Raw genomic sequence first — 26,980 nt, 5'->3', positions numbered from 1 at the left:
CACGCCTGAATTACTCCCACATCACGCCCCTTTAGTCGCTGACACAGCACCTCTCACCAGGATGGAAAGGTGTGCGTGTTAGATGGAGGACCACGCACAGGCGGCATGTCGGCTGTGAAGATCTGCCTCAGCACATTAGTGACAGCTTAGCGACGGTAGACACCAGCTACCTGTAAACTCAGCACACTGAAGTGAGAGCTCGCTTCGGTCTTCTGCGTGTCCTTTGGATGAATCCAACTCTCGCACATAAACTGTACATCTGGCCTTAACGATTAGTAGGATTGAATGCACGTTCATCTAATTTCTATATTCATCACAAAGAATCCTGGACGGAAGCTGTGCACTGCTAGAGGGCTTTATTCTCAGGATTAGGTTATCTGTCACTTTTTCTTCTTTAATTAACCAATCAATTGGTCTATAAAGCATCTGGAAACAGTAACGAATGCACATCACAAGCAGTCCAAGTCATTTGAGTTGCTGTTTTTTTAAATAAACATATTCAGTTTTACTACATTGTGAGACAAGAACTGTTATCTGAGAAGCTGTAACCATCAAATATTTGCATGGACTTTAACGATGAACTGGTTAATCGACTAATCGTTTAACACTGTATTGCAACATGTAACTTCATGACTGTAAAGTAAAGTCAGCACTAAATGTAAAAAAATTAATAAAATAAAAATGGAGGTACAATGTAAGAACGTAGCTGTATATTATCATACTGTGCACCACCCAATGACATACATCACCTGGTAATACAAATGCAAATACATTTATTTTGCTACCGCCAAGGAAACATCCAAACAGACGCAACACTATTTGTCCTTTGCTATCAGGAAACTATTGAATAACATTATTTGTAAGACCTTTAATAATTAAAGTAACACTGCTTTCCAGTCCTTGATGGATGCCTATTAAACTACAGCCAAGTACCTTTTAGCAATTATTATTATAATGAGAATACTCTTCAAAGTACCGGGAGTCTTTTGCATCTCTACAGAGAAATCACATCATCACCCTTGTCCGACACATGCAGAGTTGTTAACGCCTGTGCAAGCTGTGAAACACAGTTATGCTGCGGTGTGGTGTACACTGTGGTAAAACAATTTGCATTTCAAGAATAAGCAGATTAATTTACTCATAATCGTCCCTGCTTCCCCCCCAGTTCTTCTCCCCATGTAAGTGCATCTTTCCCTTTGCTACGTGCCTCGGGGTTGCTGGCTAAACCTCAGCGCAGACTTCACCTCCAGGCTCCGTGATACCACTTTTAGCCAGGTTTCTAGTTGGCCATACAAGGTGCATTCTAAAGAAGCACAGAAAAGAGGTCAAATCAGGAATGTGTGAATATCTCAACTCCTTTTATGTGTTTTGAGGAGAATTACCGAGGAACTTAGCGATTAGAACGCTGCGATCGCAAAAAAAGCCAGAGGAGAGGGGAGAGTGTGACTCACAACAAAACAGAGACAGCCACGTGTTACGTTTGCTCATTAAACATTGATTCTCTCACCCCTCACAGTCAACTGCTAAATAGTAGTTTACCAAATAGCTTCTTCCCTTTAATTGTGTTTAAACAGCAGAAGAAATGTGTCAAAATGTTGTATGAAAGAGGTTAAAGGGTCACAAACCAGATTTCTGTTTGAATCAGTCTCTAGTGACTACCCCAACTCCATGGATTTGAAATACATCACAGGAGCACAGCTTTAATACAGAGCAACATTAACATTCAAATGTCCACTGTGTCGTTAACAGCTGTTAAGGTTGCAAACAGACGGATTATCAGGACTTTTTCACTAAAAACAGCTGCTTTTTACTACTGAAAAGGAGGCCGATGAGAACGGTGAATGTGAACCAAATCAGACACAAACCCCCCCCCAGGTAAAACCAAAACAATTTGCTAAAAATGCTATAAAGCTCCATAGAGCTGAGACAACTTCCACATAGTATTTGTTTTCCACTGCTAGTATAAAAATATTGATTTGTGCACCTTTAAGGATTTGTGGTAAATAATCAGCAAATGTATCTCTCTAGAATCTACTTCCTACATTCAACCAGCTATTGTTTGCATGCTAACTCCTCTGATTTAGGCTTAATTGCAATTAGCTTGAGAATGACAACAAAGCACTTGTTTGGCCTATCAGCAGAGCCCACTTAAGCCCTTGTTCATACTGTGAATTTTCCATGAGCCCTTAGCCAGCTACTATGACTCACATGTCATCAAACTCCATGTGTGATAACCGATAACACCCACACACACACACACACACACACACCCACAGCGGGTACTTCCTTAACCTAAATTGATGTTTTGGCATGAGGAGAGATGTGGGAAAGCTCCGAGATCATGTTCCAAAATAGCATGTACTGTTTGTCTTCAACCACTGACGCCGATACACCCACGGCCGTTTGGAGTGTAACAAGTGAGCGTGCTCATCACTAATTTATGTGGTCTCTATGAGCGGACATCCTGAGGGACTGCGAGGAGGAAGAGGAAGGGTAAACGAGGAAGAGGAGAGGGGTGTTGGGTTACAGCGGGCTGAAAAGTGCCCTGCTCATCTGCCATTGCAACCTCATTGTAACCCGCTCCCTTTGTGCATTGTGTGTGAGAGAGTTGTGAGTACGCGTGTGTGTGATGTGCACACCGTGTTTCCACAATTAGTTTGCTGGAATTGCAGTAGGTACACACACACACACACACACACACACACACACACACACACACACACACACACACACACACACACACACACACACACACACACACACACACACACACACACACACACACACACACACACACACACACACACACGGCATGTTTGCATGGTAGAGTAATGTCACAGGTAGCACCATTAGGGCCGAAGCACAACTGAAGGACGACTGGCTTGTCCAGAGATAGACTGGTTTTAACTGCACACACATGCGCACATACACACACACACACACACACAAATACACAGCTTGATCCAGCACCTGCTACTACTGTATTTGCAGTGACTGAGAGGAGAAGAGAACAGCATGTTCTTGTTTTTCATTCCCAGCAAGGCGGATAACAACATCCATTGAAGAAGCTGGACAAAAACACGATTTATCTCACAAACAATGTATTAACCTGCCATCACCCTCATGGTTCCATCTCACATTAAAGTCCATGTTTTACTGACTAGCTTTGTTCATCCGACAAGAGAAATCTGATGTGTTTAAGGTGGAGACAGTCGAGAGGAGGTGGTGGGAAGTCGCAGCTCTCTAATAGCCGACAATTTGGCTTGATTGAAACGGCAAGTTGCTGTCGTTATCGCTGACCGCATGTTTCTCCATGTCACCTTTAGGTAACACCCCGTGGTGTACCTCGACAGGATACATTCTCTTCGGGCCCGCTGCTGCACAACTGGGAAAGCCCGGGGAGCGGTTTCACCACATCTTTCTCTCTCACGTTCATTTTGACACATTTCACGAATAGGATCAATTTCGATTCTTGCGGCCCATTTTTTGAGAAATGCGAGAACCATGTAGAACTCACAAATGTATACAAATTTTGCGAGCGACAACCATTTGTGAAACGTGGCGCTGCAACAATTAGCAGAGCTAAAAAAATGCCTGACTTCTTCTAATTGCAAAAAAATAGAGTTGAACTACAATGCTTGAACTACAAATTGTATTTTTTAAATTTGAAATGTGTATTATGTCGAATGAGCCATGACTATACTGTTAAATAGAAGTTGAACATTCCCTCAGGTGACTGTTGTGTGGCCTCATGTCCTGAAGGGGAATTATTTTTAAATAGAGATAGAAAGAAGAACACCGCGCACAAAGAAGTCCCAAAAAAGTCCCAAAAAAAAGGGACAGAAAGCAATCAAGCACAACAACAATCCAATGTGGAGAGATGTAAAGCATGCTAGTGAACTGGAGCCACTTCGGCGGTGGCTGCAGGGCCATCCTTCAGCTGATTGCCTTTTGGGTAATGAGGCAGTTATGTTCCTGATGGTAATGGCAAGGCTGTCGTGATGGCGGCAACAGGACATGACTGCGGCACAGGGAGGCAGCAAACGCAGAACCAGCAAGTGGTCCTGACACACAATCATCCAAACAAAAGATCAGTCAGCTTTTAGGGATGAGGCGCAGGTCTATTGAGCATTGTCAACAGGGTTTCATCGGGGGCAAAGCCGGGCAGCAGAACAATAAACAGCACTGATTGACGAGAACAGTAGGTGTTGAGATAAAGCTGAGGAATTTAAATGTATTTACAGTATATCTACTTTACGTCCAGGTAATTAATCGGTCAAGTGGCGGCATTGGGTGTAAACCCTGTGACAGATGACTGTGACTGAAGTGTTTCCCCCCCCCTCTTATGTAGAGGAAGGATTACGTTTCTTCGATGTGTAGGGATCACTTACAATTAGCAGAGCTTCAGGTCCGTCCTGTTCTGTTCGCACGGGAAACACAATGAAGGATAAACTCGCACTGAACACCGAAAACGATGCAAGAGTCTGAATGTATTCTCGGTACATTGTGCTCAAAGTGTGACGTTCCAGCACGCTGTCGACTTTCATTGTTGTGTTTTGTCGACTCATTGTGCAGTTTAGGGAGTTAAATAGGGCTCACATATTCAGTTTGTTCTCTGTCGCTGGTGAGACATCAGCTGAAACACACCGACATATCCCATCGTTCCTTTGATCACCCATTTGACTAAAAATATACTAAACACACACAAAAAGGCCACAAAAGAACCACCCCAGTTTTGATTTCAAAATACAGGCTTTTGCATTGGACAGCAAAATGTAGAGATCTAATACAGATTGATGATGAATAATTTATTTTTCTTAGTCTTTCATGATAGTAAACTCAATCGTTTTGGGTTTCCGGCATTTCATAGACCAACTGATTAACCAATTATTCAAGAGAATAATAAACAGATTAATAAGTCGTGAAAATAACCAATGGTTGCAGCCCTAATTCAGTATCTACAAGCATGCTTTGTGTGAATCTGCAGCCACACTGGCCGAGTCACAATGCTCTATTCTGATCTGGTTTCTCATTTAAGATAGTACAGTATTTAACATTGGCAGGCATGACTGTAACCCACAAGCTAGTCCAATTCTATGTTGAATTACACCATTTGGCATTTTGGATCAAAATGAAAAGATCAACTGAGCCTAACTGGGACGTAAAGAAGGGTTATTCAGTGTTTTTTTACTTCGGCGAATCACTCGTCTTTCTCTGCGGCACGTGCGTGGCTTCAGCACAGTCTAATCCGGACCCTCGTGCTTGAATGGGATTTGGGTGAAAACTAACAAACTAGGCCACGGAGCCTCGGGGTGAGTCAGGGACAGTGTTACACTAAAAATAGATCATGTTGGAAGAATCAAGAAAATGTATTTCTTAAGTATGTGGACCTTTGTTTTTAATTACAGTCCTCCCTAAAGGGCCCAACTGGATCCAGTCTAATGAGGTCGAACCAGAGAGGCAGATTGCAGAGATAACAGCTGGATGATAAACCTCATACCTGCCTGCATGTTTGTTCCAGCACATTTTTGCCTCTCACATTCCGTATTCTTTCCATTACTGTGCTCCAAAACAGAGCCAACTTTCCATTGAGATTGTGTCTGTGTGCAGTTACGACTATCACTCGTGACATGAAAATGTATTATGTTTAAAACGCAGCAGACCTTTTGCCACGAACACCCTCGAAAATAAAACAAATACTCAAAATATGAAGATGTTTCCATTACTTTTTTTCACATTCTACAACACAGAACCACACACATCTCAATGAACCTGTTACTGAGCGGTTCAGTGTGTGGTTCAGTTAAATGTCCTGTTGCTTACAGACGCGAAGAAAAAGGGACAGACTGGAGGGAAATAACAGAGAGAACCAGAGAGTGTCGAGCTAAACACACACACACACACACACACACACACACACACACACACACACACACACACACACACGCACACACACACACAGTTGCTGGAAAGCTAACTGCATACAAAGCCAATCTGTACAGTAAATGTTAAGGTTTACTGTTTTTAACTCCTCTCAGAGATGATACTTTGTTCCCTCCTCGCACGAGGGACGAATTTGACAGTCAGTCTATTTTTATTTTCTAATTTCTAATCACTATCATTCAATGTGTAGTCCAATATTGTTATCACAGTTTCACAATTTCTTCCTGTAAAAGCTTTAAAGGGCCATTCCTTTAACCTCTATTATCTTTGTGTGTGTGTGTGTGTGTGTGTGTGTGTGTGTGTGCATCCGTGAGTGAGTTAGTGTGCACCTCTGGTTCTGTCCACGGCTAAACTTGGATCCTGCTGCAGCAAACTTCTTAATAATTTTGATCCCTAGTTATGGACTCACTCAATACCAGCTTAAGCGGAGGGATAACATTTGCGGTGTGTTTGGCTTACAGCTAACAGACCTATAGGCACATTGCTGTGTACTTCTCGGCCGCTGCTCTGCGACTCACTTTTGTTTTGTACAGTGTGTTTGGCTAACGGCTAACGGAACTGCCAGTAGACACAATGCTGTACCTCGCCGCAACTCAGCCGCTGCAACGCGGGCAGACAGCTGGGTGAGTTTCATTTTGTTTTTGGTAAAGATTGTACGACGTCTCTTATGATCAGACTTCGTCACGCCACTGAGTGCACCTTTCCAGTTGGAAGTGTGTTTGGATTGCTGCACAGCTGTGGACCTACACACATAGTGAAACAGAAGAAGAAGAATTGTCTTAAAAATAGCAAAGTGACCACTAACTGATTTAGAATTTTACTTCAAATCTGCTTATGTATTTAAAGTGCCTGACATTTCATTACTTCAGCAGAGCTCCAGAGTTGTTAAAATAGTTTGGAACAACCAGAGTATTTACTGTTCTTAATCTGTAATATGCTTTTGGCACGTATAGCCTACATGGTCTCAGTGGTTTTGCACCACTGTTGTCTCTATACTTGGGAGTTTGTGGCCAGTGAAGAAAAGTCTGTAACCTACAGTTAGCTTGCTGACTCCTTTGGATGAGGTAATGTGTTTCAGTGGATAAACTCGGAGGTTGTGTGTGTGTGTGTGTGTGTGTGTGTGTGTGTGGTGACCCAACACTCACGGCTTCTGTCAAAGCAGCTATTAGTATTAGCATAGAAGCAAATCCTCAGTATTACAGAACAACAAAAACAACTTATGATTAATAGCTTTTGTGTGAATTGTGAGGGCCGGGGAGGCATGTGAATGTGTTACTAAAGCGGGATCAATAGCTCGAGCGGGGAGCCGCATCGACAAGGGCCACCGCTGCGGCGGTACACTGCGGTCCCCTCGGGGACAGTGTGTCCACGGCAGGGAGATTGAAATCAGTTTACAGCATGAGGGGACACATTAATCCTATTACCACCAAGCTGGTAGTTATGGTTTCAATTGAGGAGCTTTTCCTAGTCAGCAGCACTTAGGCCTCGGTTAAACTAACACACGCAGACACATTTTCACACACTCTTAACGTGCTAGCATGTCCACACAGTCCCCCACGCAGATTCACACACTTAAGAGGCGACAGTAATCCAAAGAGTTACACAACATTCTTACCTTAGGCCACAACAGCGTAGACAGATGAGCGCTTTCTCTCTACTCACCACTGTCTTACCCTACTTCTTTATCTGTCTGTCGGCGGTGAATCACAGCACCCAGCCCTGGTAGTAATCAAGCAGTACTGGAGCAAGGCTATAGGAGCATGGCTGCACAGCTGGCAAAGTGCAACGCATGTTGTATTTCAGTATGTGGATGGATGGATTATACATAATATATGGGAAGTGAAGGAAAGTGAACACAAGTTTGAGGTACTTTTACTTTACTTGAGTATTTCCATTTTCAGTAATGTTGTACAAATATCGGACTTTTTAAGGCAGTGCATATATTTCAAAGCTTTTGTTAGTTACTTTTTTGATTACGGTTATTAAAGAAATATAATCAACAAATGAATTATGATTGTATTATTATATATTAAATTACCCAGGAATACATGAAGTAGTCCAATCTAGCCCTACCTTTACCAGCTGCAACATTATGATGATATATATATATAATAATGCATCAATAATTTAACTCAATATATATTATTCTGACATTTTGCATTGAAGAGTACTTTTACTTTTGGTACTTAAAATATTTTTGGATGATTGTGCTTTTACTCGAGTTCTATTTTGATCGCAGGACTTTTACTTTCTACACAGTGGCATTGCTTCTTTTAGGAAGTACAATATCTCAATACTTCTTCGACCCGTAATTTCAATAACGAGGCCGATCATTGTGCGATAGTGTTTCCATATCTTTTTCCTCGACGAGTAAATTGTCGGCCTATACATTCCATCCAGAGTCCTTTTCCTTTGGTTCTAATCTTATCACTTCATAGTCGTGTCGTCTTGGACACATGGTAACCGGACCCCCCCCCCCCCCACCCAGGACATTGTCCTTTGTTCTACGTCACCCTAACGGACACAGCGCTAACCTTTAGCCGTCACTTGAGCCCCGGCACTTCTCTAAGGTTTCAGGCCAATGTGAGCTGCCCATCTCCACCTGCCCGGTGCCCAGACTGGGGGAGCAGGCACACCTGAGCCCACTGCTCTGGGCCCGGGATCGCTCAACCTTGCCAAGATGCCGATCTGGTTTCCTACCGGCAGAGAACACGATACCGTCAGCGTCTACATCCATCCTGTCTGTCCTGCCTCTGCTCCTCTGCCTCTTGCCTTCACCTCTACAACTGGTCGGAGTGCATCACAACAAGTGTTTTGAAATGCTGGCCCTGGATCATATTAGAACTCAGGCCTGATTCATGTTTGATGAGCAGGGAGTGAGAGGTCTGTTGTTGTCCTTTCTCTAAATAATAAAACACTGCAGAGAGAATGGGTTACTAAATAAATGGCCACCAATAATAGCAGATCAAGTCAGTCCATTGAGGCAGGTAATACATCTGTCAAGGACTTGCCTAGGATGAGACTTCATTTAAATTGAATGTAGAAAATATTACAAACGTCTGCTCTAGAGATGAAACACTGTAATCAATCTGCAGCAAACAAACAAACAAACAAATATTTTGTTACCTAATTAATCTTGAAGTTATTTTTCAAGCAAAAATGACAAACACAATCTAGTTGCATCTTCTCAATTGCAAGGATTATCTGCTTTTCTTTGTTTTATTTTATAGGAAACTGAATATATTTTGAACGATAAACTGAGAAAGTAATCTGCAGATCAATAAATAATGATACACATTCATTAAACCTTTACCTTCTCCGAAGCCATACATTCAGCCTGATCAGAAATGGTGTGAAATATTCCACATCTGATAAGATCACATTAAACGACACAATATTTTCTCCCTTCCTTTGTTGCTTAGATGCTCAAAATAACCGTCGCAAATTCAAAGGAGTGACAGCACGTTATGCAAGGGTGCGTATCGAAAAAGAAGACAGTGGGAAAGAATAAAAACATCACACGGACGTCAGCAAAATCTCTACAACTGCAAATAGCAGAGATTAGTCATCGAATCTCTACTCCTTCGTCATTACAATCATAACTTCTGAGACGGCAAAGCCTGAGAACAGACAAGTGACACAAGGGACAGACAGACAGACAGACAGAGGACAGATAGACAGACAGACAGAAAGAGGACAGACAGAGGACAGACAAACAGACAGAGAGAGACAGAGACACAAGGGACAGGCAGACAGACAGAGGACAGACAGACAGACAGACAGAGGACAAGAGGACAAATGGAAAGTGACCCAGTGGACGGAAACTTCTCCTCAGCGACGAGTTGTGTGTGTGTTTGCTGACAGAGGTGTTTGTCTGTAGGACTGCGAGTCCGCTGACTCACTGTTGTGGTTGGAGTGTGTGACTGTGTCAGTGTTATACAGTCGTCTGTGTGTGGGAGAGCAGGCTTAAGTTGAAAACAGCTGTCCTTTGTGGCTCGCAAAGCAGCCATTCTCTAGTGTTATAACACGTTTCTCTACAGTAGTGTGTGTAAACGGGTAACAATGTCTTTTCACCCAATGCTTCCTAATTAAAACACATTTAATTCAGCGACAGACTGCAGCCAGAGAGGCACTTATCAAGAGCAAGAGCAGGTTGACAGGCTGATTAATTATTCATGCGTGTATAAAAAGAGCAAATAAATGGGCAACCATCACACTGACAAGCGGGTAAATAAATAAATAACTTAGAACGCCAGCATCAAATTGAGCACACAAGGTAACTGTAAAGGCTTGCGTCACACTCGGTGCTCTGTAATGCACTCACTGCCTGCCAACGTGCAATGACCTTCACCATATGTCCTGTGCTATCGTCTGCTGATGCCGCTACATTTTCCAGGTAACAATAGCGCCGTGACGAAACATCCACATACTACAGCGTCTGCCCACAGCTCCGGCCTCCCTGAACCTCGCGGCAACAATGGTCCTTTTGTTTTTGCTCCAAAATAAATACAAAAGCACTTTGGTATGAAAGCCCACCGTACCACCAGCTCGGCCATTATTGCAACAACAACCTGCTCTGTCCACAGCCTCTGTTTTTGGCTCATTAATGATGTAACCAGCTGGGACGGAGCCAAGGCAAAGCCATTTCAACCGTGTCAAAACAATGGCTCCAAACCACCACAGCCAGTCGCACAGCATCTCCTCTGATTAAAAACCCATCATTCACTTATTGTCTTCATGTCGCCCGTTCAAGCACCTCTGCCATTGCCTAATCGTTCCGCGAAGGGTCTATATATAGCAGCAATCCGCATATTAGTTCATCTTAAGTGCAACAAAAACAGGAGCCTTGAGATTACAGTTTTTCTCATTTTTTACATTTGGAGATATGAATAAAAACAAAGGCCTCAGACTGGCTCAGATCTCGTTGAATGATAATAAAAACAAGAGGAGGCTGACAGGGAGGTGAGCTCAATCAGAGGCCTCCCCCCCCACGTGTCCTGCTTTAATCTGCCCTCTCCCCCGGCGCTCTCCATCACTCCCTGTGTGCCAGAAACCAGGATTAGTGGTGTTCTTTGTGCCATTCGAAAGTCAGCCCCCTGTCTGCTCTTTTAATTGTGCAAAGACCCCGTTTTCTTTGGGGCGAGTCTGGGAGAGGTGGGCTGATAAGAGCTGCTTGACAGGAAGCTTTATTGACGACTGCGCTGCGATCAGACTGTCCTGACCGCGGCTGTGTCAAGCCTGTCTGGGGAGGATTGTCTGATGTTCAGAGCGCAAGACCAGGTTTCACTAACATAAGTAAATCACAGATAAATAAATAACATGCCTGATCCGAGTCTGCAACAAGTGTTGTAAACGAAGGGGCATTCGCTGTCTTGATCAGGAGTATCATCGGTTGAATACAGAAGAAATCCCGCACAATCGACACCTCTGAGGTTTCACAGACAGCTATTTCAACCAGAGTCCCTTGGAAATCTTAAAAGATTATGACCCGCTATCCTACAATTACAGCTGCAGGGTGACACACTGGTGTCTTTCACCTTGACTGGTCTGCAGTGGTTAGAAAGTGTAATGAGATTTGGGAGCAGCAGCTGCCTGGCCTCGCTGGGGGAACGCAGACCACAGGGGTGGATCAGAGGCCCCGCTTGTTATGCCCATATATGCAGGATATTTGTCAGTAACAACAAATCACAACCACATGCCGTTTTCACGTGCCATTCATGCCGTGGCAGACACAAAAAGTTGGACATTTCACAGAACCACACAAATCCCTCTAGGCGGCGAGTGTGAGGGTAGTAATCATGCACATGGCGTTGCAAAGAAAAGTGATGAAATACGGCTTAGAAAGGTGCTGTGGGGATGAGGGTGGGGTGACTGGGTGTTCAAAACCTGCAACTGCAGCTTTTGGATGCAGGAAAAAAAAAAAGCTGAATTCAGCCACAATCATAGTTGTTTGTGTTCCTGAGCTGCACTGTAGCGTGGTTTTATTCGTTCTCCCTTCCTTTTGTCTCTCTCTGTCTCTTTGGTGATGAGTTAAATCAGACAAGCGACCAGCAGGTGAGGGAATATATTCTGACTTGGAATTTCCAAAGGGTTTAGTGGGTGAGCTGAGCTTTGGCACACCATCTGTGTGGCCTTCTAAGACCCAAAACTGGCAGGTGTCAGTGGGGTCCCCCAGGCTCACATTGTGCAACTTGCTTTCCTGCTCTGTGACTGACAGGCCGCGTATCGAATATACCTGTACCTGTCCTTCGGACAAGTCAATAACATACGAGTGTAGGGAGTGTTCAAGTCAGCACTGAGTTTATAGTGACCTTTAGTGTACTTCCAGTGAAGTCAATTTTTACTCAACACTACAGATGGAAAAACCTACATTGCATTTGTGTTCCTTATGGCACCAATCACAGCCATTCATATAGCATGGTTGGATTATTCATACTACATGATTACATACATTAATGTGAGGATGTTTGTGTTTTTTTTTATCCCATCTAACCTTGTGCACCTGCAATGCTGCTGGGTTAAGGAGAGATAAAGAGGTGGAGAAGAGGATCTGTCCACCACTGCGTCTATAAACTGCCTCGTTTCTTTCCCTGCATGTGCCTTGAATGGACAATTCACTCCATCACACCCTCCCATTCAACCTACCTCATGCTCCGAAACTTACACAACGATACAACAAATGGTGCATTACGGAGCTTCTTTAGTGTGTGTGTGTGTGTGTGGGGCATTCTTGCCATGTCTACCCATTTCTGCAATTCATCAAGCGTCAATCAACTGTGCCGCGCGCGCAACGCTAGACGCGAGTCTTGGCGAGCTGCGGCTCCCATTGATAAAAAAAAATCCTCGCCTGAGAGACCGGGTCTGCATTCAACGTCACCAAGACATGCATGCGCTTATAAGAGGGCAGCATGCCATGCAGTCGGTCCTGAGCAAACGGATGCACAACCACCCCACAGGGGTACAACCCGTAATGATTAGTTGCAAACGTTCCTTTTTTTGTGGTTAAAACCGTACCTGCATTTTGTCTGACGTAAACACCTCGATGTCTACTTCGCAGGCGATGATGGTCACCATCTCCAGTTTCATATTTATCGATGGCATTCCCTTTCGTGGTTAGTGGGGAGGGGGTAAAAAAACCGGAACGGAGTAAAAGTCTTTCCCCTCCTCCTCTTCCTCTCCAGCAGCAGGGCGAAATCGAAGAGTATTTCGGGTTCTTCCTCCAGAAACTTGAGGTTAAGTCCAGACTGTTCTGTTCGGCTTTTTAATCAGCTGAGAGAGTTGCTGCTGGACTCCTCACTGCACCGACGCGCTGCTGAGAGTGATGCTGCAGCAGCCGCACATACTCACTCTCTCTCTCTCTCTCTCTCTCTCTCTACCTCTCCTGCCCTCCCCCCTGGCTCCACATTGACGTCATTACCATCCTCACGTTCGTCGTGTTTTACGCCACTACGGCGCTCGACGATCCGTGCAGGGGGCACTGCAGAATTCACGGTCCGGTTTATTCCGCTTTTTCTTGTATTTTTTCGTGTGTCGTTAGGTTCACCGAGCTGCTGGAGAAAGAAATGTGTCACAACCGGTTTGAGAAATGAAACAGCCAAACTGTACATCAAGTTATAGCACTATCAGCCTGCCAGAGAGAGCCTGTTAGTTACCGTTCATGCCTTTAAATGATGCTCTGCATAGGCTACAGTTCAATGAACATATCCCCACAGGGGGTGGACATAATGCCAGGAACATATATATATATATATATATATATATATACACTGTATATAATATACAGTCATTCAAGTCTCATGTAAAAGCCCTACAATAACTGTGGTATTGTCTAAGGCTCAGGCAGTGTGGAGGCAATAGTTACATTAGAATAATGCAACCTTATACAACATGTAGTACAGTTTAAAAAATTCCCATCACGTTAAATCCAACGCAGTCGCATCAAAAAGGTAGGAATGCAGCAAAAATATTTAAGTTAATTATTTCAGACAATGAAATATCAGAAAACAGTGAAAAAACCCAGATCACAAAGAGTCCACGGTGACATAAACACATTTAATGTCATACTAACAGTCCAAAACAGCAAAGGTATCCAGCTTATAAAACAGAGAAGGGAGTTTGAGAAGCTGAAAATGTTAATAAATAGCTTTAGCGATTTATTGATTAACAAAATAGTTGGTGATTCATTCGATTGATGAATCAACTAATCTCATCAGTAGTGTTATTTTTTTTCAATATTTTCTCCAATTTTCTTGTGAAACACTGAGGTTTTGTCTCTTTCAGTCTCAAAAAAAGCAGTCAAATGAAACACTATTAGGGAAAGACTGTACAGGCGTTCCACATTATTAGGATCATCAACATTACAAGCAGCATGCAAGATTCACAGCCATAGTTTACTGGTAATATCCTTATGATCAAAGTACAATCGTATCAGCGCAATATTTGAAAAGCTGTTTTACTACATATAATGTAAAAAATAAATACTGTTTTGTATTTGTTTTGTATCACTTATTTTCCTTTCAAGGCACTATTACATAACCACTCCTGTCAGCTGCATGCTCTGGAGTAAGTGCTGCATTCAGTGGACATGGTATGTGGCTTCATGGGCCTAAGAATAACAGACAAACAACATTGTTATGTGGCGGTCACGCTGATGAGTTCAGTGCCGAAGCTGTCGTCTCCCTACATGCTGTTAACAGAAAATTTACAGAGATCTATTTCGGACATCAGAGTCTTAAGGGCAAATGCCTTGTGGAGCCTGGAAAGACTCAAATATGAAAACTTGAAAAGAACTTCTTAGTGAGCTGTGCTGTACTTTTAGTGCTGACTAGTTGATTGGAGATTAACTGTACCATGGCTCTTTATCACTCGCAATAAAGCAGCTGATGAAGCCGACTGTACCGGCGCTGCCACGGCTCCTTTTTCTCTTAATTATGATGACACAGTGTGAGTTTCCACTTCAGCTGAAGACCAATCATTTAAAACATTCCCACAGACGTTTTGCCATCGCATAATAAAACCATGTCTTTTTTTTCCATCACTCAGACCATCTCTCTCCGTCCCTTCGCTTCATAATAATAATTGCCCGGCCGGCCGAGACAGCTAAGTCCCCTATAAGCCATTAATATTAAGGCTCTTGGCGGTGAGGGCTATTTACGTCTGTGTGTGTCAGGCATTGTCCACGCTGTGCATACGGAGAACATGAGTGAGATGAGGATGACTGTGACATTCCTCCACCAGACACCCAGTCTGGAAAAATCTGTAACAAGTCTGGTAACGCCACAAATGCCCAATATCAGACACTGTCACATGTAGGCCCGAGCCTGAACTGCATCGTCAGCTGCTATTCTTTCAAGTCACCATAGTAAGAGCAGGCGGTGGAGAAGACGCTACTTGGCAGGTTTGAATATTATTTCAAAATCACAAGCTCAGAAGTGATAAAGCAGAGCGTCTGTGCCGCCTTTTCTTTTAAATCCACTCTGTTTTCTGGACTCTGATGCAGCCTTAGCTCGCCAAAACGCTGTGATCATTTATTTAGGGCCTGTTGGAAAATTCTCTTTTCAGTTGCCTCTATTTACAAAGACTTGGGTCAACAGAAGGTGGCAGAGATCCACCGTCTTGAAAACGTCAGCTTATATAGCAGGCGCTTCACTCAAAGCCATCCTGCCTGTACTTCACCTCACATTTAGTCTGGACTAGTTTAATCAAGTCCAACCCGATGTAGTTTAGCTTCTTCCACTCAAGTGTCACTGCTGCACTGTTTAGCAGTGAGTGCTCGTAACCAGGGGAACTGCGGTTGCCATGGGATATGTGGAAAAACTGCGGAGATGCTCAGCTAATTAAAAAAAACAAGAACAGGGTTTAATAAAAAGATATGTCCATTTATGTTGTTTACAAACTAGTGCGATAGTGGTCTTTTAATAAATTCATTTTCACAATAACAAGATACCTACAAGTGGCTGCCTGCACAGTTCGCACCTCTGCCTGAGTCAGTTGTAACACCGGAACAGATTGAAAGTGCATGAAAACTAGTTAATAAGTGAGCAGAGAAGTCATAACAGTCAGCCAAAATTAATGGAGAAATGTATGCTTAATGTTGATAGATATGGATGACTAACAAAGCAAAAAACAATGGAGAAATGGGTGAAATAGTTGGGTAAATACAACAGATAAAAGCTCAGCTCAAACTTGAGAAAAACATGCTGAAGATTATGAAGAAATGGTTGAGATAGTCGCTAAAATTGTTGAGAGTTACAGTAGCTAAAACTAAAGAATAAATGATTAAAACATCCAGCCTCTGCCCCTCCGAATGGAAACTTGAACAAACAGATGTAAACATTGACAATTCAATAGTATGAAGAGAAATATTTTAACATAATCCACTTTTAGTGCATGTTTGGGCATGTGAGCGGACCCCACCCGCTCTGCGCTCATATGGCGGTTACAGCTGATAATGCAGGAAGCTAGCACGCACTCCTTCCAATCACCTTCAGCTATTTATTAGGGGCGGCTGTGGCTCAGAGGCAGAGCAGGTCGTCCATTAATCTGAAGATCAGAAGCTGATGTCACATGTCGAAGTGTCCTTGGTAAGATATGTAACTCTACACACTGTGTGTGTGTGTGTGTGTGTGTGAGAATGGGTGAATATTGACATGTAGTGTAAAGTGCTTTGAGTGGCCAGAAGCAATAAACGCAAGTCCTTTTATCATTTTGCCGTAGTTTGCACTGTTAGCGTTGTTAGCACCGTTAGCTGCAAGCTCAGCTGTCGCCATTTTGAGAGCGGGTGAGAGGCAATAGAAATGCTCCCGATCTCGCATAAAGCACCTTTAAATGACATCCACAGTAAAGCGAATTCATGAGCATGACGGTTGGGCTGACGTCTGAAAATAAAAAGGTTGGGAACCGCTGCTTATAGAACATATAGAACAGTTTATTGGATGTATACTTCAATGTTCTTGATTATCAAAGCACTCCTCTGATCCTTTTGTCACTACTGATATGTAGGATGGAGAACTTTTCTTCTTCTCTGGCCTCATTCTGCAGCTCTCCTACTCCTCCTCATTGTCAATTCTCTTCTACTCATTCACAATTCCCTCCGTTAGATCTCACAGTCGGCACGCCCCGAACAAGACTCCATGTCGGAAAATACAACAAATTCTTTATGTTTTAAATAAGGATGTATAAGTGAAAAGAGCGACTGCTAAATTCTTACAAAATGCGGATGATTTTAACCTTTTAAATGCAACCACCTTATAAGACGGGTTAATAACAGTATCAGGTGTTTTACTTTAATAGCAACAAGTATTTTAAGGATGTCACTGATATTTTTGTCTGGAATAAATTTACACACCAATAATAACTCTCGGCAAGAGGACGAATGAGTGTTTTCCCCAAAATGTCAGGATAATCCAGATGTTTCAGCTAAAAACTGCAGCTAAATGTGTAGTGAAAGACACCACAAGGTTGCCGATACTCTTATGGCCTTAAAGTGTGTTGCATCATGCACATAAAAAACAAAGAAGATTGTTATATTAAGGAAATAGAAATCTGATTTTATTATTTAAATGAATGTACTGTACATGCAGCCTACATTTCACAGATAAGGCACACAGAAATCGAGATATTGCAGAGTCTCTAATTTGCATGATGCACTTTAATAGTAACGAGAAGAGGAGGCACAGAGGCAGCACACATGCTCGAAGGGTGAGCCACTGTGTCTCAGACTCACTGACGAGCAGCATTTGTATTCTGAAGTAGAGTCTGCTGAGGAGCAGGAGGGAGAGAATCAGGGCAGTGGATCATCACGGTGGGCTGATATACGCATGTTCATAACACACAAATGCATGTTAATGCACCAACCAGACCATCCAACACATAAACACAAGGACACATTTTTAAAAATGCATTTAAATATGTTAGTGGATTTGTGTTCAACTGTAAATTCAAAACAAACACACAAGTAAACATTTATTCACTACAACAATTCACCCAAAATAGAAATGCATAAAAATATGACAACTGTTCCCACAGACAAACAAGCGATATCAGCTGTGTGTGTGTGTGATGTAACAGCAGAAGAATGGAAGGAATGAAGACTGCAGGCATGCACATATGCTCTAGGTGCACTATCAATATGACACACACACACACACACACACACACACACACACACACACACACACACACACACACACACACACACACACACACACACACACACACACACACACACACACACACACACACACACACACACACACACACACACACACCCCTTCACTGCCAACCTCTTGTTACACCAGGCTACCTCTCTTGGCCCAGCCAAACCAACCCCCGGTGCCAGCGCCAATGCAGCTGCCGTAATCTAGGCCAAGCTATTTATAAAGCAAGCAGCCAAGTACAGGCGCAGGGAGGCAGGGGGAGACAGAGGGATGGGAGGATAAAAGAGTGTCTACAGGGCAGAGAGACAGAGTGTAGGTGAGAAAGAGCAGGGGAGAACAGAGAAGCACAAGGAGCCAAGGTGGCACAGAGGGAATAAAAGTAGTGAGAGGGTGAGTGAAAATAGAAAGAGACAGAGAGACAGAGAGAGAGAGAGAGAGAGAGGATCTGTCAGGTGCATGAATACCTGAGGAGCAGACAGCAGCCATCAAATGTAAATTTGCACAAGTAGCCGCGATCAACACTCCTTCAAAGCTGGAAATGTTTTTCATCTGGTGGTTTGGATTTTGCAGACGAGCTGACAGGATGAAGCGTGAGGGAGAGAATGTGGCTGCTGCAGCGTTTAGTGATTTGGATGAAAAACAAAATGTTGACATAAGTTTGACACGACTTCTGGCAATCAAGCCTCAATCAACAGTGACAGACAACTCTGACTGTAACTTTTCTTCTCCTAATTAACAAAAAAATGAGCATGTTGTCAGGGGAAATGTGCACATGCAGCTGTACAGGTAGAATGTTTTAGTTATTTCAGTCGAGTCCGTCCCTTGTGCCCTTTTCACTGGTTTAAAGTGGGCAGGGCTCAGGTGCAAAAAGGTGATGTCATGTACTTCTGAGCACCAATCAGGATTTAGCAACATTTTATTTAAAATCTGATGACAGTTTTTGGTTTGCTTATGTTGCCGCTCCAATGTCAAGTCATTCTGATCAGACTACACCCCCAGAGTCCTTATAAAGGAGATACGCTGAGTATCTATCTCTAACGTTCTCCTCCCGATCTTAAATGTGAATAAATGAATATTTAGGATAATAGGGAAATAGGGGATTAATAGTTGCCATGAGAATAAAAGCATGTTGAACTTTTGTACTTTTGCTTTTTATGGGTTTCATTGAAATTCTGTTCAAAGTATTCAAAGGCGTTTTATGAATGTTTATGACAATAATCTCATACAAATAGGAAGGTATTTTGCAATAGGGATGCGCTGATCAATAAGAAAACGTAGGAGGATAATGCACAGGTGTATATGGGCAAAGCAGCAATTTAATAAAAACATTGAAAAGTTCTCTTTATTTTGAATTACTGGTATGTTTTAAGGTTCTGATGTTGCTCAAGCTGGAAAACTGTGTAAGATTTCAAACATGCCTTATTTTATTTTTTCTCCATCCGCATTCAGCGAAGGAGAACATCAGGGTCAGAGCCAATCAGAGGCAGAGTGTGTCTGCAGAATGCAGTCAGGTCAAAAGAATATTTTAAAAAAATAACACAGAGAAAGAGATGCTGAATGTCAGGCACAGCTTTGCGACCGATGGAAATGTTTAGTAGACACGTTCAGTATCATTTTTCTCCTTCTCGACCTTACGATCGGCCGATACTAAGAACCGATCAGATATCAGTAAAAACAAAAAAAAGTAAAACAGGTCATAATTCTCTCTCTAATATCTTTTTTATATTGCTGTGGAAAAATGTCCTTCAAACAACTGTATTTATTCAGGTTTCTCTCCAAAACAATATTTTACAAGATTACATTTGAAGATAATTATGATAATCATCATAATTATAATGTAACCTCCGTATTTTGCCGAGCAGGACTGTGATGCCCACCGGCTGCTAATACATTAACTAGCTCTCCTCCTTCTAATTTCAACACGGAGTTGTTGTTCACAATGTGGCAGAGAAAGAAATAGGGTGCACCAGAGCGTGTGTAGTACTAGTTTGCACATGTGCAGCACCGATCGTCCAGGATGTTCAGATTGGGTAGTGAGTGACATGTGTTGTTGTTGCTGTGTAGAGAAAATGAGCTTATAAATGATATGATAACGTGATATCGGATCAGTGCATAGACTCGCGTACTCACCGATATGCAATCCAGCATTTTAGGCTGCACCAGAGGCACTTCCCATTGTGGTTTTGGTACTGGGACAAGTCTAATATGTAGTCGCACTTGACAGATTTTTGGTCGCACTCTGGAGCCATATGTGAGAATACCTCTCGATAACATAAATAAGTAAATAAACAACAATAACAAAAGCTGCTTTATGTACAGTGTGCTTTTACAAACAGCATCACTGTCCAAACACGGGAGATGACAGCATAGTATGTTTGTGGTTCACAGCCCACATCTGGTGGGACACCAGCAGCTGTTCAATGTTTTAACCCAGTCCAGCAGCTTAGGAGCTGGAGAGATGAGCTGCCATATAGCTGTGTGAGCGGGACAGAGACAGAGGAGGGGGATGAACGATGAAGCGCAGAGCGACACGTGCCGATGGTGCCACTGATTGCTTTGCTTTGAAATCAGGTCAAATCTTTGGATCGGTTGCGCAGACTCTCCACGACCCGCATGTAGGCATCGCCACACTGAATACCAGACACAACAGAAAGGGGGAAAAAAGAAGTGGCAGGGAAGGACCCGAGGTGGTCTCAGAGCTTCGGACACAACACTGTGCTCTGAGAAGAAGTGGGTGCTATTTCCTCATGCAAGCAGGCCCCCAGACGACAATAACTTAGGTACAGGTCATCTAATAGGCAACATGACAGAGACAGTGATAGGCAAAGAAAGTGAGATGCACACAAAGGCGAACTTAAAAGACGGGGAGAAAATACACTCGGGGGAGAAATGAACAAATGAAAGATCTAAAGAAAAACAGGAACAAACAAGAACCAAAGAAAACTAAATTGAATTGGGGTGAGTCACATACACGATTGTATTTCCTTTTTCCAGCAAAGTAACAACAGCGAAAGTCAAGTGAGGAGAAAAAACAATCAACAACAGGCTGTCAATAGTCCTTTTCTGTAAATGACAACCGGCAGAAATTGATTTGGAAAGCGGTCTCTCTCCTCATAAATAACTGCAAGAAGCAGCCTCACAGGGGAAGAGGCTCTACAGACTCAGGAGCCGAAGCGTCAACAAAGCTCTGGAAGTAAACAGGAAGGTAAAAAAAAAAGAGAGAAAAAGGAGGATTCAAGCCAAACTGGAGCTACAGTGAAGTAAAACGTCTCTTTTCACAAGTAACCACTTTTAGTCCAACAGACTCTCTAAAGACAAAAAAAAAAAAAACTTCCATTTTGTTTTAAAAACAGGCTGATCAAAAAATAGACTGGTTCTCTTAAATCCTCACGATCAAATCAACACTTCCTGTTGCCCGTGGGTTTATTTCAGCTCCTCGTTTTACACACTCGTACCTAAAAGCAATTATCTGCAGAACATTTTCTATTTCACGGACTGATTGCAGTTATGCCCCAATTCATGGGAGTCCATTTATACTTCAGTCAAATAAGAGATCATGCTCTGTTGTTGTATTGTGAACTGCTATTCTTGAAAACGCCCACAGAACATTTCTTTTTTTAGACTGATTGAACCAGAAAATAATCTGGATTTAAATAGACTCCCAGGAGCACGACTAAGAACAAAAAACACAGCAGCTTACGGAGCATGCTAAATCTTATAGTCAGCCCCTGTGTAGTAGGAGAGGGCGGGGTAAGATGAGTCTTTCTATCAAAGCAACACAAAACCAATCGTAATCACACATCAAAGAGGAAAAATCTATTTCCCTGAAGCTGAAGTACTGTATGAGTATCATAGTATACAAGAAAAAACTATGAAATCAAACTATTTTATCATGATGAGGGTAGAAGGATCTTTAAATAGATGTGTTTGAGGTTCAGAAAGTACAATATGAGATACAATACGAGATATTTTTTATATTACTGTGTCTCCCCAAGTACAAATACAAAAAAAACTACAACAAAAAGGAACACCCTCTTTGAAGAAAATGCGGAAGAGCAACTAAGAAAGCTTAAAAATAAAAAGTAGGTTCTTGTGGGGAAGCTGTAAATTCCTTTTGAAAAAAAGAAAATAGGAGCTGAACAGCTATTAGAGAAAGAAGGGGGGAAAGTGACGGTCAACAACTGTTAGAAAAAAAGCTGAAAAATCACGATTCCGAGAGACTTCAAGGTACGAGTATGTGTCATTATCAGTTGGAAGCTGACGTGAAGTCTTTCCCACTCTGCTGATCCTACAGTATTTGCAGTTGAAACTATAGTACGTGCACCGGGTATTACACCACTTTTAAAAACATAGGCACACAGGTGCTCTGGCTGATTAGCCCAGGTTGAAGGTGAATTATGAATTACCGTGAGGGAACCTGACTCCATGAAATTATGAAAATAGGCCCTTTTCCCAGCAGCCATTTTGTCCTGTCATAGCAGGGTAAACACAGATGTAACTGATAAAGGTAATTATGGTCCTGTTCTATTGATCAGACATAAAGTGGAGGCTATGGCGGATTCTGTGGGGAACTTCAAGCCTTGCAGTCGCAACCAGCGAGCCAGAATGCACAGTAGCACAGCCCCAGCCCAGCTAAATGCAACAGGGCTGTAATTAATGTTATTCATAACACCTGCATTTACCAATGCAATCCAAACGGCGGCTGTGAAAAGGGCCTATAGGCCTGAAATCACTACCTGTTGACTCTAAAAACATTACCCACTTAGAATAAGTATAGTGTCCATGCAGACATTACCACAATGCAAAGCTCCACGTACTACACATGCAGAAATTACCGTTGTGTGTCCAAAATCTCAATACGCAGCTCACCACATAGAGTAAATAACTATGTGTGTGGGAATAATGAATGGGTGGACAAGGGAGTGGTTTCAGACACAGCCCTTTGACTCGTCACAGCATGGAGAGCCGGGTGTTACTAATAACATTAATGACGGCTCTGTGATGTCAATGCAAGACTGCCAGGCTGTTTTGCAAATGAAGTGGAAACCAGGTCTGACTCGCTCTAGCCGGCACTTGGCCGGTTGTGTCGAGAGCACGGCGGATTATTAAGGTGTAATTTGTTCTACCCTAACCGATAAAAACAGGAAAATGAGCAAGATGTCGATTAAGCACACTCTGTACAAGCCCCATACAGTCCTGAGAAGAGACCTCATCATCCAAAATCCCCTGTGTGTGTTCACCACGGGCGTGCAGGGCCTTTATCATTTACCTGACAGACGCATCACTTCCCTGTTTATCTTACAGCACTTCTGCACAGGCACAAAGATCTTTGATGTGTCAACAATTGTATGCAAACATATTAATTAGCGTTACAGATATTTTGTGACACAGTATTAGCTTGGCTCACATTTTACTGGGAAACCTAGTAGCTGACTTCCACTTGAGATACTCATCAAAATGCAAGGAGCACTGTAGTTTAACACAGAGAAAGGGAAAACTGTCATTGCAAAAGAAAACACTGTCATCTTGTCAAATGTGCAAAATACGTTCCCACCCTGAGTGCCGCAACAGCTCAATTCAACCAAACTGCTTTCCATTGTTGTCTGCTTGACTTAAATTGCTTTTTGTTGTCTTCTTCTGTTTGATGAATAAAGGCAAAACAAGCACACCGGGTCGGTGAGACCTCCCCCGGTCAGTGTACCAGAATGATATCCAGGCCACACTCACTCACTCACTCACTCACTCAGCACTCAGCACTGCATCATGTCTGACCTTCAGCCTGCCGAGCACCCGCTGCCTCAAGTTCACCCCCCCCCCCCCCGGGGCCGATATACCCAAAAATAGACCGTAGTCTGACACATGCAAACATTATCAGCATGCACGCACGTTGACTGTACAGTCCGTTGCGCGTGCACATGACAACACACACGCTATCTTTACCACTCTGATGTGTTTCATGTCTCCACTTTGCTCTGGGGTCTTACGCTATGGTCTGATATATATGAGTCACGCCATCAAACATGTTGGACTGAAGTGTCCAACGAAGCGGTTCAACTTTTCACATACTCTATCCAGTGGATCCTGCATAAGTTTTGTTTTAATGTGCTTGTATATGATATACGTCCATGAGTTTTCTACCTACAGCCCAATACCATGGAAGTGAATGGAATTATATTTGCGGTGCTTTTAACCTTTGAAAAATTATATTATATTATATTTTTTCTCGCTAGTCTGGATAAACCGTAGAAAACTATTTCCCACCAAGAACTAGTCCCCAGTGGAAATCTGAAAGAGTGTGCTGCGTATTATCTACAGTAGCGAGGGAGATACAGACAAACAATAGATAGACCACCGTTTTAATCACTGTGGTGGTAAGAAAACTGGATTCACAGTATCGTGCCAAGAAGGAACAAAAGTATCATCAGCGAAAGATCGACATGAAATCCACACATGAGGTACAACACAGTAACTCATCCGGTAAAGACACAAAGTCCACAAGAGTAAAAGTAAAAAGAGTAAAATACATAACGGCTAGTCCAACAGTGAATTAACAGCTACAACTTTAGCCTCAGACAGCTATTATAATGAATAGCTTTGTTAGCAGCGAATCACACAAAAAAGAATCACAAAAAATCAATAAAAGAAAAGAAATCACACAGACAAAAAATAGGTAACAAATTACAAATCAAAAATCCCAAAACAGCGATAATAAAAAGAGTACATAGAGTTAATGCTCTAACAAGGGGAGTATATTAAAGAATGCCTATCAATATTTGCCAAATGAGGTATCAGACAAAGTATTATTTTTGGTATTGGCACCAATGGCCCTATTGTTTAACTGTCAGTGTCAATGCTGTTAGTATGTCAACTTCATTTAATTTTATTAAATAAGAAAGCAAATATTGTCACTTTACTTTCATAGGGTAAAACTCCGTTGGAGTCATGTTTCTGGACATACGTGTTTGCATATGCAAATCCAATATCCACATTATTCATGTGCTAATTGCACTGCTACAGATTGAGGAGAGCACAGTCTGACAGCAGCGGTAGCTTGGCTCTGTGCTGATTAGGCCTGGTGTACGCTGGGTGCTATGAGGGACGACTGATAATGGCTTCTCTGACCTTTGCCTCGACAAGCGCAGAAACCACTTTGCCTCGTTACTTTGCCCCGTGCACACCTCTGTCTCCAACTCCGTCACTCCTTCTACTACACACTTTTATACACTTTTATAGATAATGCATCTTGTCAGAATTAGAAGCCGCGCCGGCTGGTAGCTGTGCTCGCTCTATATGCAATGCTGTTAATTGTATTCACACGCTTAATGTAGTCCATCATCCCTCGGGCCACAACTAGAACCGAAAAAAGGGAAGCTAATGGGAGGGATAAGTGACTCAGCGTAATCCGAGTCAAATCTGGAATGACCCAGAACAGCTTCGACATGATTTGATTTAAGTAGGTGAAGTTTTCCTTTTCGGTTGGTTTAGTTAATGACGACTTTCTAGTAATGACTTAAATACAACACATGACGTCCTGGACTTATTTCGTCTGAGGTTTGTCTGAGGTGTTTTTAGCCAGTTAAGAGAGCTATAGCATACAATAAAAAACGTGTGCCACCAGACTTAACTTACACGTTGCATTTCTCTGTAATAATGACACAAGGTCAATTAAAAATAACAGCCTTCCTATTTGATGTTTCAAATTGAGAGAGAGACCGATGATTAAAGCTCTGTGAGAGATCATTCAGACCATTAAATGTGGTTGCACAGCTCCCATTTAATCATAAGAATTTTAATGAGTAAAAGAATAATAAACCCAATCATTTCAGTGGAGAGGTGGGCTGATCTGACCAGACCTGAGCCGAACTTCCGAAAAGAAACAGTAAAAACTTTTTAAGGCGTCTCTACATTCTACATAAAAGCCGGTCAGGGGAACAAAATACTGCAGATAAAAGAGAAAGTGTGCCACTAGGTATTACTGTCTTTTCACTAATGCAGAAGAAGGGAAAGGCTTTTACAGCCTGCTAAGAGCTTCTTATGAAATATGGGGGGAGGGCGTCTCTCTCTCTCTCTCTCTCTCTCTCTCTCTCTCTCTCTCTCTCTCTCTCTCTCTCTCTCTCTCTCTCTCTCTCTCTCTCTCTCTCTCTCTCTCTCTCTCTCTCTCTCTCTCTCTCTCTCTCTCTCTCTCTCTCTCTCTCTCTCTCTCTCTCTCTCTCTCTCTCTCTCTCTCTCTCTCTCTCTCTCTCTCTCTCTCTCTCTCTCTCTATCCTCCTGCATGCCACAGAAGGTAATGTCGTTGTTGGGAGGGAGACACAAATATGTAGGTTGCCATGTTCCTGTTCTATACTGAGGATGCAGACATTGGGGTTAAAGATGTCACGTTTTTAGCAGTTCGGAAAATGTAGACATTTTGCAATTTTAGAAGGTGTGTGTGTGTGTGTGCGTGCAGAAACAAACAGCACTGCTACAAGCCAAAAACAACCTCATAAAGTAGCCGTTTGTGCTTTTAAAATATCACGAGCGGCCAGTTTTTTCAGTTTCATACCTCATCCCTTCCTGTCCTCATTTTGAAAGTTTAAATAAATGTCAAAAGTTCTATTTTTAGTGTGGCTCATTTAATTGAACCATATGGAGAACAATCTATTGACATGCTCCGACTGAAGGGTGCGTGGGTGGCATTTCCACTTAAAAGCGTGGAGTGTGAATCGTAATGAAGCGAGGAGGCAAAGCGGAAAGGGGAGGGGAGGGGAGGCGGCAGACTCCATCGCTAGGAGCAGTGGGTGCACAAACACAGAACTCACAAAGCAAGGAGTGATTCATTTAAAGGGATTTTGCGTATGCGCCAGATTTAGCCTCTCTCACTTTGCATTTATATACATAGA

The 26,980-nt window shown here is 42.6% G+C and overlaps 1 protein-coding gene across 2 annotated transcripts in view; it reads right to left on the bottom strand.

Moving 5' to 3' along the window:
• The window catches only part of rcan3 (regulator of calcineurin 3), a 35,768-nt gene that overhangs the window by 6,209 nt on the left and 2,579 nt on the right, over positions 1-26,980 (bottom strand). The window contains exon 1 of one of the 2 annotated variants that reach the window (XM_076107700.1): positions 12,958-13,283. The exons of the other annotated variant lie outside the window; for it this stretch is intronic. Within the exon in view, the coding sequence (XP_075963815.1) occupies positions 12,958-13,044 (87 nt within the window). The 5' untranslated portion in view covers positions 13,045-13,283. Of the gene's footprint in view, positions 1-12,957; positions 13,284-26,980 lie in introns of those variants that run through there. 2 annotated transcript variants of the gene reach the window in all.

The sequence above is a fragment of the Anarhichas minor genome, unplaced genomic scaffold, assembly GCF_050575085.1.
Source record: "Anarhichas minor isolate MPS153535 unplaced genomic scaffold, ASM5057508v1 ptg000040l, whole genome shotgun sequence".
NCBI classification, from domain to species: domain Eukaryota; kingdom Metazoa; phylum Chordata; class Actinopteri; order Perciformes; family Anarhichadidae; genus Anarhichas; species Anarhichas minor.
This window is presented reverse-complemented; position numbering and strand designations above follow the sequence as displayed.